Here is a 16,210-nt window from a genome sequence, read left to right as displayed (position 1 = left end):
AGATGGTTACGGGGCTATCTTGCACATCAGAGAAGGATGGGGCACAGGTTTTCACTGGGGGTGTGTGCAATATGTCACATCGAACCGGGACGACGTATCTATGGGGCACTTTCTTTTCTGAAATAGCTTTCAAGTAATGAACCTGATGTCAACAGTGTGGTTGGAAGTAATAAAAGGAAGTTTTAGCTAACTGAAAACATTTGATAACTCTCAAGGGTGTTTTTTCATCTCTCCACACCCTTCACCTACCACACACACACACACACACACGCACGCACGCACGCACGAGATTCCTGTTTACATCACACCCTGAGGTAAACTGAGAATTTTCTGTCATAACATCTTATAAATTTAATATCTTCAATTTTCACTTGTGTATTCATCGAGTGAATCAACAAGCTTTTCTCTAGCATCTACTAAGTGCCCAGCACCGTCTCAGGCATGTGGGAAGGAGGGGACAAAGCGAATAATATGTGGCATTTACCCTCCAATAACATATATCAATTAAATTTTAAGAACATCTTTGATACACTATAACTTTGTTAGAAAAGTTAATATAACTTGGCCTTGACCCTTACCCATTTAAAGGAATTTGAGAATATTTGTTATTAATGTTTGATTCAAACATATTTTTTATGTTTCACACAAGACTTATAGATATACGCATAAACACACCACACACATACAATGGGGAACACAGAGATAGCTGCCTATATTTGTAGAGCTTGTGTGTTTTGTTGGACCCAGCAGATAGTAGAGTGAGAGACGGGAAAAGAGGAGCTATTTAGTGACATTTTCCCTGAACTCATACACTTTCGTACATACACACTTTGTACTTACTTAGGTAGTTTCCAAGCATCTTGAAACTCTTGTTTATCACAGCCACAAGCATTGAAAAGTCCTTCTGTCCAGTCCCCAACGATACGAATATGGATGCTAAAGAAGTCTTCCTCAGGGGCGGAGGTCAGCGTGAAAGGGTGCCACTCCAGCCTGGACACCTTGGGGCACTTGACGAAAATGTATTGTCCCACCTCCATCTTGAATCCCTTCTTCTTCATCTGTAGCTCGATGGTTTTGAAAGGGTGAGTGACCACCTACGGAACAAAACAAGTTGAGCCCCTCTCCTCAACTTGGGACAAGTCCCAAGAGTCATCCCAACCCTGGCACTCCCTGTAGCATCAGCTGAGGCTGCAGTTGCGACCTCATTGAGGGTCAGCTATTTCTTCCCCCACCCTGACTTTCTTTTCTTTTGCAGGTTCCTTTCCTGAGACTATGCCTCAACAAACCTTCTGCATGCAGTTCGCTGTTTCAGAGTCTTTGCCAGGGAATCTAACTTAAGACACCAGCCTATTGTGATATTTTTTTTCTCCAAGAAGTCAAGGCAGGTAACTACAAACAGGAAGAAGAGATGTCTTCCTGCTCAGTCTTCCTGCCTCCCCAGGGGATGATTGAGAGCCTTGGCAGCTGGATAGAAGAAGGAGACCCCATTGGCTAGTAGTATAGTAACATCCCCCAAACCAAGCCTAAGGTACTAGTCTATCTTTGTCCTGAGCCACACCTTGAATCTGCCTGATTCCATGCATTGTTTCTACATTTCTACCTACCTGGGAAGTATACCATCCATCTCTCCCAAAGCCAGGCCCCAGCCACCCGTTGCCATCCTCATTCTCTATGTATACAAGTGTTCATGACAGCTTTGTTTATAAGAGCAAAACATTGGAAACAGTCCAGACATCCATCAACTGGTGAGTTGGTAAATAATTTTAAAAAACACAATCAAAAGCTGTCATCACAATACAGAAAGTAATATATTTCTGGGACAATTCTTGAGATACCTAGGACTTTCTATGTACAACTAAAAAACAAGGGACATCAAGGAAAAGAAAAATCAATAGAAACAAAACAGCAGCTTCCCAAATGTTGACTGATAATGTGAAACTTTCCTTTCCATGAGCGAGGAGGAGTAAAGTGGGAAATCCTTTCGATACACATTGCGAAACATTTCCAAAACTTGTGATTTAAATAGATGTTAAATGATAAGCTGTAACTGACTTCCTTTCTTCACTGAAACAAAGAGCCACAATGCTTCATTTTGAAAACAGAAAATAAAAATTTATGAAAATTATTTTGAAAATGATGTTCACCATGTTGCAATTTTGTATGGTGAAAACATTTTTTACCCTGTTGCAATTTCGATACCACAGGCGAAATTGGGATGGAACTAAATAAACTGTACCAGCAGAAAGAATTGACACCGGAATACTTTTGGATGACATCTTGTTTCTTTTCTTTTCTTTTCTTTTCTTTTCTTTTCTTTTCTTTTTCTTTTCTTTTCTTTTTTGAGAAGAAAATGAATATCTATGTTTATAAGAAGAAAGTGAATATCTATTTTCTCCACAGGAAAACAAGTTTGTCTTTGAAATATGTTTAAGGGAAATCCTTGTCTGCTTAGTCAGGTCTGGCCTAATAAGGAAAATTTTGTGGCAGCTCTTTTTGCTCATCTTTGGGTTTTTTCTTATAATCCAATATAAGTATCATAAAAGGAGAAGTGCTGTCACTTCCTATATTTCACGATTTCTAAGGCCAGCTGGACTAACTTTACTCTGGCCTTCCATAGATGCCAAGAAAGAAAAGCTTGGGTGGAGGATGGAACATTTGTTGAACTGTATTGAGTTGAATTAAATTTTATTTGATAAAACTAGCTTTGTCTGTTGTTTCCTGAAGCTATAAGCAGGAATTTCTATTTCTATTTAATTAGTTGTATATTTACATAGTTAGTAATGAGAAGCAGCATAGAAGCATGGGGAGAAAAGGCCACCTTGTACCTGGTGTTGATGAACTCAATTCTAGATGCAGTTTAGTTACTAACCTCCTTGAGACTTTGGATTCTTCAACTCTGATATTCTATGATTACATACACAGCACAGAAAAGGAGATAAAGGGAGACTTGGAATGCTATCTCAACCTCAGTCAGACCTGCCCTTGGCTCCCTGGTTCTTTTAACATCTGAGTATTTTAAGGCTCAGTGTGTGCCCTCTTGAACTCATGTGTTTTGCCTCTTCACTCTTAATCTGCTTACATCATCACTGTATGCTTCTCCCCTCTACACACACACACACACACACACACACACAATGAAAGAGAGAGAGAGAGAGAAAGAGAGCGAGAGAGAGAGATTCATGCATACAAAACAGTTGGCTTTATTTTTCAACAGAAAATGTTAACTTGTAGCTCCCCGAGTTAAAAGGTCCAACTACTTGATTATCAAGCTAAGTACACTGACTGAAATTAACTATAGGTCTTCTCTCTACCCTATGTTTAATCGAAAGAAACCAGGTGAAAGACAGCTCTGACCAATGATATAGAGAACTTGGGTAAACTTGTTCATGATATAGTTAGATGCTATTAGTAATTTGTAAACCAGACAATACCTTGGTGATGACCACTTTCTGTTGAGATCGCCAAAACCGTACCAACCTCTCACAGAGATACAGAAACATGGGACCAACAATCCATTTCCAAGTCTGTAATTGGAGCAAAAAATGAAAACAGGATGTGTTAAGGGGTAGTAGGTAATACAAGATTCATGAGGACAAAACATTGTAGAAGTCAAGTTAATCTTTGTAGGCTTGTTTAAATATTTGATATTAGATTAGTAAATTTGTTATACAACAGAACACATCATAAATATCTAAAATCAAAGCAAATTTTTGAGTCGATAAAAATGAGCATTCTCCTTGGCCACATTGGGGAACTTCATCTACAGTATGAAACTCTCCCAAGAGGAACTGTCCAAAAGAATGGGATTTCCTCCTCGTGTTGCAACAGCAGTTGCAATAACCTTACAGCAGAGCAAGGTTGGTTTCAGAATTAATGTTTCTCTTAAGGATACCATTTCAACAACACCATATTTTTCAATGCAACATTGAAGTTGCTTTCTCTCAGCCATGCAGTCAAAGCTTAATCTTTTGCAAGGTAAGAAATTTTATGCAAGAATGCAGCTGTTTCTCCAATATCCTGGTAAGTTCTCAGAGCTATGCAATGTACCTGCTGAAAGGGATAAGCCCAAAGACTTTTAGATTTCTTTAGATCCCCTTCTGGTCAGAAACTCCAGTGTTTCATAACACTGGAGTTACCCTGTACTATTATTGGCTATAATAAAAACCTTTAGGACACACAGATCCATCCTGGGGCACAGTTGGGTTCCTAGTTTAATATCTGAAATAGCCAAGAGCTTTAGAAGGCAACATTACTTAAAAAGATGGCATTCCAGAATGGATTCCAAGAAAGAAAAAAAAATTCCCAAGTCTCACATATGGTCTTTCTATTAAATTTTTTGAAGAAACTTGTTATTGGAAGTTGAGAGCACCTGAATATCTGCCCCAAAAGTTAGAAATATTCTGCTGCTGGCCTTTGTTTTCAAGGGACAGGTTTTTTTGTTTAATTTTTTAAACTTTTTAAATGTTTATTAACAGAGAGAGAGAAAGTGGGATAGGGGCTGAGAGAGGAGGAGAGAGAGAGAATCCCAAGCAGGTTCTATGCTGTCAGCACAGAGCCCACACAGGGCTTGAACCCACAGAACTGTGAGATCATGGCCTGAGCCCAAATCAGGAGTTGGATGCTTAACCAACTAAGCCACCCAGGTGCCCCGTCATGGGACAGGTTTTTAAAACATCCTGACATCTGGGGCGCCTGGGTGGCTCAGTCAGTTAAGTGTCCGACTTCGGCTCAGGTCATGATCTGACGGTTCGTGGGTTCGAGCCCTGTGTCGTGCTCTGTGCTGAAAGCTCAGAGCCTGGAGCCCGCTTCCAGTTCTGTCCAGTTCCACCCCTCCCCTGCTCTCTCACTCTCTCTCTTTCTCAAAAATAAATAAACATTAAAAATTAAAAAAAAATCCTAGCGTCATCCATCTATTTCCTGGGTGCCACAATGGGGCCCCACTGAATGGAGCCAGGTCTCGGACATTGCCTCTAATCCCAGAAACCCAGAAGCTCCTTTGAGGTAGATGCCTATTAAGGTAGTACTCTGATTCCAGCTGTCTTCAAGGAAATGTGCCTTCCCCTAAACCATATGAGGGCCTGCAATACAGTTCCTTTTTTTTCCTTTCTATTGATGTCTGTATGTAGAGGGGCAGTGCATTGAGACGTCTGGTGCTTTCATTAATGAGCAAGGTTGCTTCAAGATGTTAAGCCCCTGGACAGCATACTGTGTCTTAGAGGAAGAAAACTGTTATAGTAGGAAAGTAGAAAAAATTAAGGAGAAAATGAGATGGGACGTCTGCCTTTCTGTTACACTGTGTTTAAAAAAATTATAATCCTGTCCAGAAGCCCCATACAGATGTTGATTTTTGCCTAGTTTTATACCAACGGTTAGCATGATAACCAATAGAGTATACTGCCTGCCAATGGAAGAAAAGATATGAAGAACACAGGGCCCACTTCTCACTCAGTGGAGCAGAGATATTGAGAATACACAAAATGGAATTGTGCAGAGCACCCAACAGGAGGTCTGAACAGAGAGTTAATATTCCCGCATGTTTTCCCATGGGCACCCTTGCCACACTCCTGCTCTATACGCAAAGCCTTTGGGTGTTGGTAGGAACCTTATATCCAAAGAGGCTCATAGCTCCTTCTAAGTGACTATCTGAGTCATCCAACTCAGCTCAGAATGGAATCCCTCTGGAAATCATTAACTGCTATCATGGCCTCATATCCAGAAGAGAAGAGATGGAATTTCTTGAACCCCAACAGCACTTTCAAAAACAATCCTTTTTCAAGTTTTAGATCAGGATGTTCAGAACAGACCAATGCAATCCTTATTTTTCAAGAAATAATTCTAGACAATAAGTGTAGCAGAAAAAACTAGACACATAACATTCTAGCACTTCCATGGCCTTCGTAATGGACAGCTCTATGACATTTGTACGTATTTCTTAGACACAGTTTGAAGATGGTTGGTAAAGAAATCGTAAAAGTAACAATGAATTGTACATACCATAGGAGGGTTCCCAGAAAACTGTGGGATTGGGCATTCCTCTATTTTTCCCCATTCTGAGATATTTTTCTCACAAATTTCGTGATGGTGTTGGTCTAAACTCTGTGGGGTCTGCCCACGTACAATGCGCCTGGGGAGGAAATGTAAGTCCGGATGGTTTAGCAGCGAGAAATCAAGCTCTTAGTATTTTGAGACTCTGGGCATATTTCAAGTATTCTAATATGAATCCTGTACTTTCCATTTACCAGTAATATCTTATTGACCTCTCTGAATAGATTTGAGGAAGGGAAAGAAAATATGTCTTCTTCAGCAATAGAAAAAAGATATGTACAATGGCACAGAGTATAGGTAACATCGTACAGGGTAAGTTTTGGATCATTAATATGTGTTTTCTTAAAGGGAGCATGTGTGCTTCCGTTTCGAGTGTTACTTTCATTTATAAACAAACGGAAACAGGAAAACCGTAAATCTAACAGAGCAATGAGTAGCCCATACAGTGCCTTGGTGCAAATTAGAAAAAGACGCCCCCTCTGAGAGGGCAGTATTAGAGGCAAAGAGCATGGCCAGCAAAGCGTGGGCTAATTTTATGCCCTGCGGACAGGCACCCTTGTGTAGTTGACAGTCCATACACTCATACACAGTAGCTTTGAGGCTTAGTCCAGGTGCTTCATTGGTTAAACTCAAATTGCCTAAATTGAACCAAAAAGTTTTATCAATTTAAGAAGACTCTGTGGAGATTATGACATTCTCACAGACATCGGCACTAATGGTGTGCCCTTTGAAGTGCCCACAGCCCATTCATTTCAATTCCATAAACTGTAATTGAGCAACTGCTAACACACAAGACAATGTGGGTTTAGTGGGAACAGAGGAAGGGAGGCACAAGGTCAGGTAAGTCAGGTTCCTGACCTCGAGGAACATAAATTGCAGGGTCTTCAGAATATGTGAGAATAGAGGCACAAAAGGCCCTTTGTAATAGTTTCTATGGGGGAGCTAAACTTTATTGTGCCACTTGGTACATTCTGCAAATGGTTTTTTTAACACTTATTTTTAGAGAGAGAGAGACAGAGAGAGAGGAGGAGAGGGGCAGAAGGAGAGAGAGAGAGAGAGAGAGAGAGAGAGAGACAGAATTCTAAGCAGGCTCCACACCCAGTACAGAGCCTGACACGGGGCTCGATCCCACGACCTTGGGATCATGACCTCAGCGAAAACCAAGGGTGAGACACTTAGCCGACTGAGCCAAGCAGAGGCTCCTGTGACTGTTCTAATTCAAGGCTGTTAACCATCCCTTTCTGTCCTTACGTTTGGGGGCAGAGAATTACTGTGCCAGACCTGGGGAAAGGCACTGTACACAAATTATCTCAGTTGACCCTCATAACAAGATTGAATGGTAAGTATTAGCACCCCCATTTTACATATGAGAACACCGAAGCTTAGAGAAACTAGCAACTAGAAGCAGAATGATTTGGAGAAAACACTTCTGGGCCTAGGTCAGACAGCGTTGGTTTCAAATCCCACGTCTACCGCTTGCTAGTTTGGTGGCCTTGGGAAGTTATTGAACTTCCTCCAAGCCTCAGTTTCTTTAGCTGTAAAATAGGTAATAATAATACCTAATTAAAGGTTTATTTTAGTAATCAATCGGCATGATGCATAAAAAATGCCGGGCACAAAGTAAGAGTCTAACAAATGATAACTATCAAAGTTTCTAATGCCCAAGTTCACATGTGGAGTAAGTGAGAGGAAAAAAAAGGGGGGAGGGGATTCTCCCGTCTTCTCACTGCCAGGACCAGAAGTCAGAAAACCTGGATATTAATCCTAGCTCAGCTTCTGCCTGGCCAGGAGACTGTGAGCCATCAGCCAACCAATGTACGTAGCAGATTCTGTTCAGATGGAGAGTGGGGTAAATCCGTCTCCTCTGCCTGCTCCAAAGGAAAATGTATAGTTGAGAAACTGTACAAGCATAAAGTGCCGGAATTACTAAACTAGAGATGGGGAGAGATTCATTTTGTTTTCTCTAGGATTCTCTGAAACAGCTGGATTATGACCATATCCCATTTAAAGATTTTCAGTTGCTTCAGGAAAGTCAAGAGACTCTTTGTCTACACAGATTTCCTGGTGCTTAAGAGCTGATCAGGGGTCGGAGTCAGCAAGTGGATTAAGAATGCACACAAGTAGTTGCTCAGTGCTGCTCCTTCCTGCTCTTCCCCTTTTCACACTCAGGTCTTAATCACCTCTAGGCCAACTTGGCTCTCAGCAGAGTCATTGAGCCTTGAGTATCTACTCCCTTCATGCTTAGCTATAGAGCCTCAGACCCACCAGGGAACTTCCCCACGCCTACTTTTGTGTGCAGGTGTGAGAACCAGCTGGTGTGAAATAGCATAAAAAGGAAACCTGATATTAAATAGGATTCCCAATAAGGGAACTGTCCCAACCACACATGCAGGCACTGAGTCTCTATGAGAGTATTTGTCACAGCCTGCCTTAGAGCAGCTGACAGGGTGCTCTACAAACAGGGTGACTTGGGCTACATATTTTACCTCTGTTAATCTGTTTCCTTGTCTACAATCTCCCCCAGGAAATGGGGCTGTGAGAGCATCTCTACCTAAAAGAAACATTTCATGTCTATAACAAGTGCTCAATAGAAGAGAGCTCTTACCTTTATCATATTAGAAGGCTGGAAGGCAATAACCATGTATTTTTCCTTCTAGTATTCCCCCACAGTACCTGAGATCAGCCCTCAAACATGGTAGGCAATCAATAAATGTCCAGCTTGAATCAAAACTCATTGAACTACAGCAAACGCTTTCACCTGCTTAATCATTAGCCCCTCAAGTTTGGGAGTTGGACTAATTTCCTAGCGATTAAACCATAAGAAACATCACTGCAGACATCCAAGACCCCTCCAGCACCCTTAACATGTCTTATACACTTGCAAAGACACTCAAACTTTGGTGCATTTTTCAAGCTTGCTAGAAATAACTGCATTAATAATAGCTATTATTAAATAACTAAAGAAATAATAGGTATGAATCAGGCGGAAGAAACTAAAATGTTGCGGAGTGGTCTCTCTCAAACTGACCCCTGTTGTCCCCTCATATTCTATCAGCAGACAGGCTGCCCACACGTAGACAAGGAGGCCACTGTGCCTCTAACAGCATCACACCTGGAAACTGAAGGACTTAAAGTACTCGACGGTGGAAATTAAACACTCACTCAGCTCCGTGGATGGCGAGCCCGATGAAGAAGATCACAAAGAGATGGTGTGTGTACCAAAACAGTTCAAAGTAAGATCTCCGGATGGTTTTGGTGGAGGAGGTGATAATTAATATGAGGCACAGTGTGATGACAATACCAGTGATGCCTGCCAACCGAGTCACAGCCACATATAGGCCTCCTTCAGGATTCTGTAAAATACACACACACACACACACACACACACACGCACACACGCACACACGCACACATGAACACACACACACACACACACACACACACACACACACATTACTGGTAGGCTCTCAAATGCAGGACTACCTATTTATAAACTTTCCAGTGTATAGGGCCATAGGTATTTCCTCTCTAGAGAGAGATACAGACTTGGAATAGATATTTCTCAATTTGAAAACATTTACGTGGCTGAGGTATCATGGGAAGTACTAACTGATACACTGAAATAGTTGTAAGGGAGGATCGAATAAAGGAAATCAGCCAAGGAGAAGATGTCCTAAAAGGGTCTGAAGCGCTTTCTCCCTTTGGTTTGGAAAGGACCACAGTACTTTGTTTTGCAAATGTATTCTGGACATGCCTGACGTCTTAGGCTGGGGTCCCCTGAAGCAGGTAGACCTTGAGATGAGGGTGCATGTGCTCCAGGAAGAGACTGGTCAGAAGATGGGTGATAGATCACAAAAGAGGAACAAGTCAAAGAAGGAGGGTGATCGCAGGCTGTTTTGTTTTTTTTTTATATAGAGGGTAGCTCCCACCTGATGCTGCCGAGGAACTGTGGACACTCAGTCACATGTCAGAGTTCATCCTGACTCAAGACAAGGAGGATGGGCTTTCATGGTCTGCCCCCATCAGTTTTTGGCTAGGGCTGCCCTCAGAGAGGTAGCCATCAGGCCCTTTCAGTTCTCTGAGTTTGTGGACAAAGGGACTCCAATAGCCCCAGAGTGGTCCTCTGAGGAAGAAACGCAGGTCTCAGAAATCAAAAGTGAAAACACACAGAAAGGTGTGGGAGCACAGAGTAAAAGTGGTCCAGAGACATCCAGGCAGAGCATGACAGTGTCAGCCCACCTAGTATGGTCACATTGCCTTCCTTACACATCACTGTGCAAACAACGGACAACACAAAAGGAAAATTATCCCAGACATTACAGAAAAAGAATTTCTGTTTTCTTTGATGCAAGTATTTTCTTCACGGTAGCCCGAGGAGAATTATTTCTGCAAAATTAAGGGGCTTTTCTTATACTCTGCTAAACACAAGGAAACACGTTTGCAATTGGGTGTATAGTAATTTGACTCGGCCATCCTCCCAAGCCATTGAGCACATGAGGATGACTTACTTGGAGCTTTAGCCACTGTTGGAAGGGAAGCAGGGCTTGCCGTGGATGCCCCAAAGGGCTGCCCCTGGAAGACTGCTGAGTACTCCCAGTGCACCTGACTTCTCACGGAATGGTGGTTAGCAGACATAGGCCACCCCTCAGATGTTGTAGGCAAGAGAGAAGAAAAGCATCTCTGACAGCTGTCAGTCAGTGGCCAGCCTCATACTAACACCGAGGCCGGAGTGTTCCCTGTTTCACATAACCAAGTGCATAGAACACCCGCATCAGACGAGGTCATTCTGTGACTGTGGTGGAGTGAGACAAAAATAAAACCACTCCAGAATTATGTCTCAGCCAGGACAACAACACAAGTGACTGCTGCTTCTTTACCAATTACAGATTTAGCCCCATTCTATTCCTTCTGCCTCCTGGAGAAACATTCCTAAGATACCCAATCCTAGAAAGACCCCCAATTCTTGAACATACCTGATCCAGAGCAGATCTTTGCTTTCTTAAACCCCTCCAGAACCACCTTACACAAGTCCATGTCCTCTATTAACAAGCCTCTATTAACACCTTCCCGGAATGTCCCAGACTTTCTCATAGTGCAAGGCCTCTTTTGCCGCAGTAAGTAATAAGCCCAACTTTGTTTGACTGGATGTGTGTTCCTGTCTTTCTTTGATGGTGGGCATTGTCATGGGTGAGCCTGAGTTACTCCGGGTTCCACAGGTGAGCTTAAGGAGCTGGAAAACTTCTAGAGATCCTCCACACGTGGGGTCGGGAGTGTGGGAGACATTTCCTCTGTACCCACATTCTTAGAAACTACAGAACTGTCCCCCTGATAGTCAACTTTTGTCACTGTTGTTGTTCTGGCCAAGTGCGGTTCTTCACTCACTGAAATCTAGTCCTCAGTTTTAATGGTCTAGGGAACATCTGAATCAGGAAATAGGAGACTTACCTTGAATCTCTGTCGAGCAAAATTGAGGTAAGTTTCATTAGGTTTATCTCCAAGGTCAGAGAGTGCTATTGAATAAGGATCAGAATTGTTGGATCGGGCATCCACACACCACTCCACATTAAACAGATGTGCAATAGTATGAATCGCTGAAGAGGACAGAGAAGAGAAACAAACAGGGTGAAGGCTATGTACAATTTTATTATGAGCTGGGTTTCTGCCTATAGCCCCTGACTCTATGATAAGTTATAAGGAGACCCAGGGATGGCCCAAGACACTCACAAATAAGAACTGGGTCTCCAGGCCACAGGGGCAAGACAATTCGAGTCAGTAAGCTACTCTCTAGTTGTGTGATCATACACAAATCACTTGACATCTCTGGTCTTGGTTTCCTCATTTGTGAAATGAAGGTGCAAAACGACACCATCCTAAAGATCCAATCAAGTTCTGAGATTCTACAAAGTAACCTTGGTCTCTGAGGATATTTAGATGTGCTCTCTTTGCCTCTCTCCCCCTGATATTTATGTTCAAACAGGAAGACTCTCATGTAATATATGCCTTTAGCGGACCCATTCACCTGACTCTGACATTACTCCAGAAAGATAACAAATTTTATTGATCTGATATAAACCAATGGCCATAACAGTGAATATCTTCTTAAAAATTGCATTCCTTACTTAAAAAGCACTAACATACAACTTACTAGGTACCAAGAACTGTTATACATGCCTTTAATTACTTTATCCTTATATTGATCCAATGATGTAGGGACGATTATCATCACCTCATCTTACAGATGAGGAAACTGGGGCATAGAATACTTAAATATCTTGCCCAAGATCACCAAGCTAGGAAGTAGCAGAGTTAAGAATCAAATCCAAGTAATCTGGCACTCAAATCTATGCCCTTAACCATTACACTATGTTACATTCTAATAAGATTTTATCATGCATTTTGCTTTTGAGCCATTTTGTTTGCCACAGAAAGCCTTCATGATCTACTAATAGGAGAAGAGACGCCCAGTTAAACACCTGCAATCTAAGCCTATTTTACTCAAATTAGGGACAGACTCTTTAAGGGCAGAATAAAAGTCTCCTTTGTTTATCACCATGCCTGTGTGCATGACTATCGCCTGGCACAGCCCTTATTTATTAAGTGAATTAGTGGAGATTTGGTAAGGGTTCCAGATGCATCCCTTGTGCCAATACCACCACTTTAATAATGATAATAATAACAACACATAATATAGCATACATATATACATATGTATACCTATTATATATAATAATAACAATAATAATAAAGAAGATGCTTAGCTGATAAGGGCTACCTTACCCTTAAGATATCTTCTCAACTTACGGGTTGTGGCCCCTGCAGCATTACTGCAAGAAATCCATAAATCTAAATGTTTAACCTAGTATTTTTGTAATGGATAAATAAAAGCTCTCGTTTGTGAACTAACAAATTTTTTTATATTAAAAAGAGTGGAAAAGGGTGAAGACGCTGGGATTTTGTCAGAAGAGCCTAAGATAAAAAAAGTTTTAGGAATTGAATAAATCCTAATAGAGGGATGAAAGAAAGAGTGATGAATATTTTTTAACAGAATTCATTCAAAAAGTACAGCATATCTTGGCAGGAATGTAAATTGGTGCAGCCACTATGGAAAACCCCATGGAGGCTCCTCAAAAAAACAAACAAACAAAAAAACAAAACAAAAAGGAAGTACCATCTGACCCAGGGATTCTACCCAAAGAAAATGAAAACACTAATTTGAAAAGATATATGCACTCTTATGTTTAGAGCAGCATTATTTACAATGCTGAGCTATGGAAGCAACCTAAGTGTCCGATAGCAGAGTTAAAAATCAAATTCAACCATCTGGTATGGATAAAAGAAGACGCTATTATATATATATATATATATATATATATATATATACACACACACACACACACACACACACACACATGTACATGTATGTGCATACATATACACATATATATACATACATACATGTATATATATATATATGGAATATTACTCAGCGATAAAAAAAGAATGAGATCTTGACATTTGCAACAACATGGATGGACCTAGAGAGGATATTATACTAAGTGAAATAAATCAGACAGAGAAAGATAAATACCATATGATTTCATTTATACATAGAATCTAAAAACCAAAACAAACAAACAAACAAATAAAACAGAAACAGACTCATAAATACAGAGAACAAACTGGTGGTTGCCAGAGGGGTTGGGGGTGAAAGGATGGGCAAAATAGGTAAAGGAGATTAAGAGATATAAACTTCTAGTTATAAAACAAATAACTCACAGGGATATAAGGTACAGCATAGGGAATATAGTCAATAATACTGTAATAACGTTGTGTTATTGGTAACTACACTGATCATGGTGAGCATTTTATAGTGTATGTGATTGTCGAATCACTATGTCATACACATGAAACCAATATAATATTGTATGTATTATATGTATTGTATATGTATATGTTGTATGTATTATAATATTGTATGTATACTTCAATTTTAAAACTTAAAAAATACAACATATCCAATCACCACTTGATCTACCTAAAAAGGCTGATCTCTTATTTTAAAAAAGGTATCTAGGGGCGCCTGAGTAGCTCAGTTGGTTAAACATCCAACTTCTGCTCTGGCCATGATCTCAAGGCTCATGAGTTTGAGCCTCATGTCGGGCTCTGTGCTGTCAGCACACAGCGTGGAGCCTGCTTCGGATTCTGTGTCTCCCTCTCTTTCTGCCCCTCCCCTGCTCACACTCTGACTCTCTCTCTCTCTCTCTCAAAAATAAACATTAAAAAAATTAGAAATAAATAAAAACCAAATTTAAAAAAGGTATCTAGGAATAGAGGGAACTCTCTGGTTCCAAGTTTCTGGTAATAAGCTTACCAGTGTGAAGTGCAATCATCCATGCCACCATTTTATGAAAGGTGAGATTCCTGTCCAGTTGTCGTCGAATTCTTGTTGAGCAGCACTTTGGATTAAGGGGAAAAGAACAAAATAGTAATTGGTAACAAGAAGGCTTTCCAAGCGCCAGGCAGTAGATACATATCATCTCATTTCATTCTCACAACCACCCTAAAAACGATGTCATTCGACACATTTGACAGATGAAAAAACTGAGGCTCAGATATGTGTAGTCATCTTCCCAAGGTCAAACAGCTGGTAAGTGGCATACCTGATAGGTCCCTGCAGTAACCACACACAGGCACAACCAGCTCAGCCCAAGAAGCCTAAGGTTTGTTGACCAGCAAGCCTTAGGCCCCTACAATCCGTTTCTGCCTATTTCACCTGGACCTGAAGGGGGAGAGCTCTTCTCTGTCTTCTCCATCACTTTCCCCTGCCCCAGAATGTATGTGAGCTCTCACGGTCCCACCCTGGGCAGTTAGCAAAGGTTCATCCTCAAGAAGATGTTAACCAGTAACTTAAGTGTTAGTCAGTTGAGAGATTCAAGTGTCAGCTATCCCAGAATACTGGCAAGCTAATAGGATTCCCTCCAAGAGAAAAGGTGTATGCATTTCACAAGACCCTGAAAGTCTAATGGGGACACAGACAAGTGAACAGTTCTAGAACAAGTGAATAGTTTGAGAACAACATCCTTCTAAGACATACACTATGGGAGGAGAAAAAATTTTCCACCTGCCTCTGTTGATAAACATCACAAGGAGACATCGTTAAACAAATAATAATAGCAAAAATAACAATAGCTAATATTTGTAAAGAGCTTGTGCAAGGAGCTGGTTTAAGTGTTTTATATGCATTTTGACACTTTTCATTCTTACATCAATCCTATCAGGGAGGTACCATTTTTATCACTATATACCAGATTAGGAAAAAAGGCGTAGAGAGGTCACCTTGCCTTAGGTCACATAGTTAATAAGTGGCAGAGCTGGGATTTAAATCCAGAGTATCGGATGCCAGAAGTATCAGTATTCTGATATTTCATACCTTGCATGATTAGTCTGACATTAAAAATAGTATTTTGGTCAGTACTCTGGCGTAACTGTCCTACTGATGCATGTTAGAAGATGTGGGTGTGAATCTTTTTTTTTTTTTTTTAATTTTTTTTTTTAACGTTTATTTATTTTTGAGACAGAGAGAGACAGAGCATGAATGGGGGAGGGTCACAGAGAGAGGGAGACACAGAATCTGAAACAGGCTCCAGGCTCTGAGCTGTCAGCACAGAGCCCGACGCAGGGCTCAAATTCACGGACTGCGAGATCATGACCTGAGCTGAAGTCGGACGCTTAACCGACCGAGCCACCCAGGCGCCCCTTGGGTGTGAATCTTGATTCAGGTCAACGCCCAAAGTAGAAAAAGAAACACCCTGCTTTATGGTTGAGTCAAAGCTTTGTCCTCCTAGAAACCGGTCAAATGCTCGCTCTGGCTGTTTTGTTCTCAAGTCTAAACGTACTGCCACAGAGATACAAAGAACCTTTTGAGAAGAGCCGAGTGCCAAAGACAATCTTAGGTATTATAAGCATCTGGTTCTAAACACATTCAATTTATTCTAAAGATGTTTAATTTTTGGTTTGCTTATTTTTTCAATAAAATTTTCTGATTTTATAGGAAAAGAATGTGGTTGTGTGGAAAATTGTGCTTATTCCACTATCTCTCAGTTAGCTACATCTACAGAGAGCATGGGAACATGACAACAGGTTCTTGGGATTGCAGTGAGGAAGA

General features: G+C 41.0%; 1 protein-coding gene across 1 annotated transcript in view; it reads right to left on the bottom strand.

Annotated features, from left to right (window-relative positions):
• LOC102950901 (cytochrome b-245 heavy chain) overlaps window positions 1-16,210 on the bottom strand; it is a 33,848-nt gene that overhangs the window by 6,829 nt on the left and 10,809 nt on the right. Inside the window, exons 4-9 of the mRNA XM_042974012.1 lie at window positions 14,417-14,501; window positions 11,491-11,636; window positions 9,208-9,398; window positions 5,995-6,124; window positions 3,432-3,524; window positions 841-1,094 (exon numbers count right to left, since the gene is read on the bottom strand). Coding sequence (XP_042829946.1) covers window positions 841-1,094; window positions 3,432-3,524; window positions 5,995-6,124; window positions 9,208-9,398; window positions 11,491-11,636; window positions 14,417-14,501 — 899 coding nt within the window. The remainder of the gene's footprint in view (window positions 1-840; window positions 1,095-3,431; window positions 3,525-5,994; window positions 6,125-9,207; window positions 9,399-11,490; window positions 11,637-14,416; window positions 14,502-16,210) is intronic.

Source organism: Panthera tigris, chromosome X, assembly GCF_018350195.1.
Source record: "Panthera tigris isolate Pti1 chromosome X, P.tigris_Pti1_mat1.1, whole genome shotgun sequence".
NCBI lineage: Eukaryota > Metazoa > Chordata > Mammalia > Carnivora > Felidae > Panthera > Panthera tigris.
The sequence above is the reverse complement of the archived record's forward strand: the minus strand, read 5'-3'. Positions and strand labels throughout refer to the sequence as shown.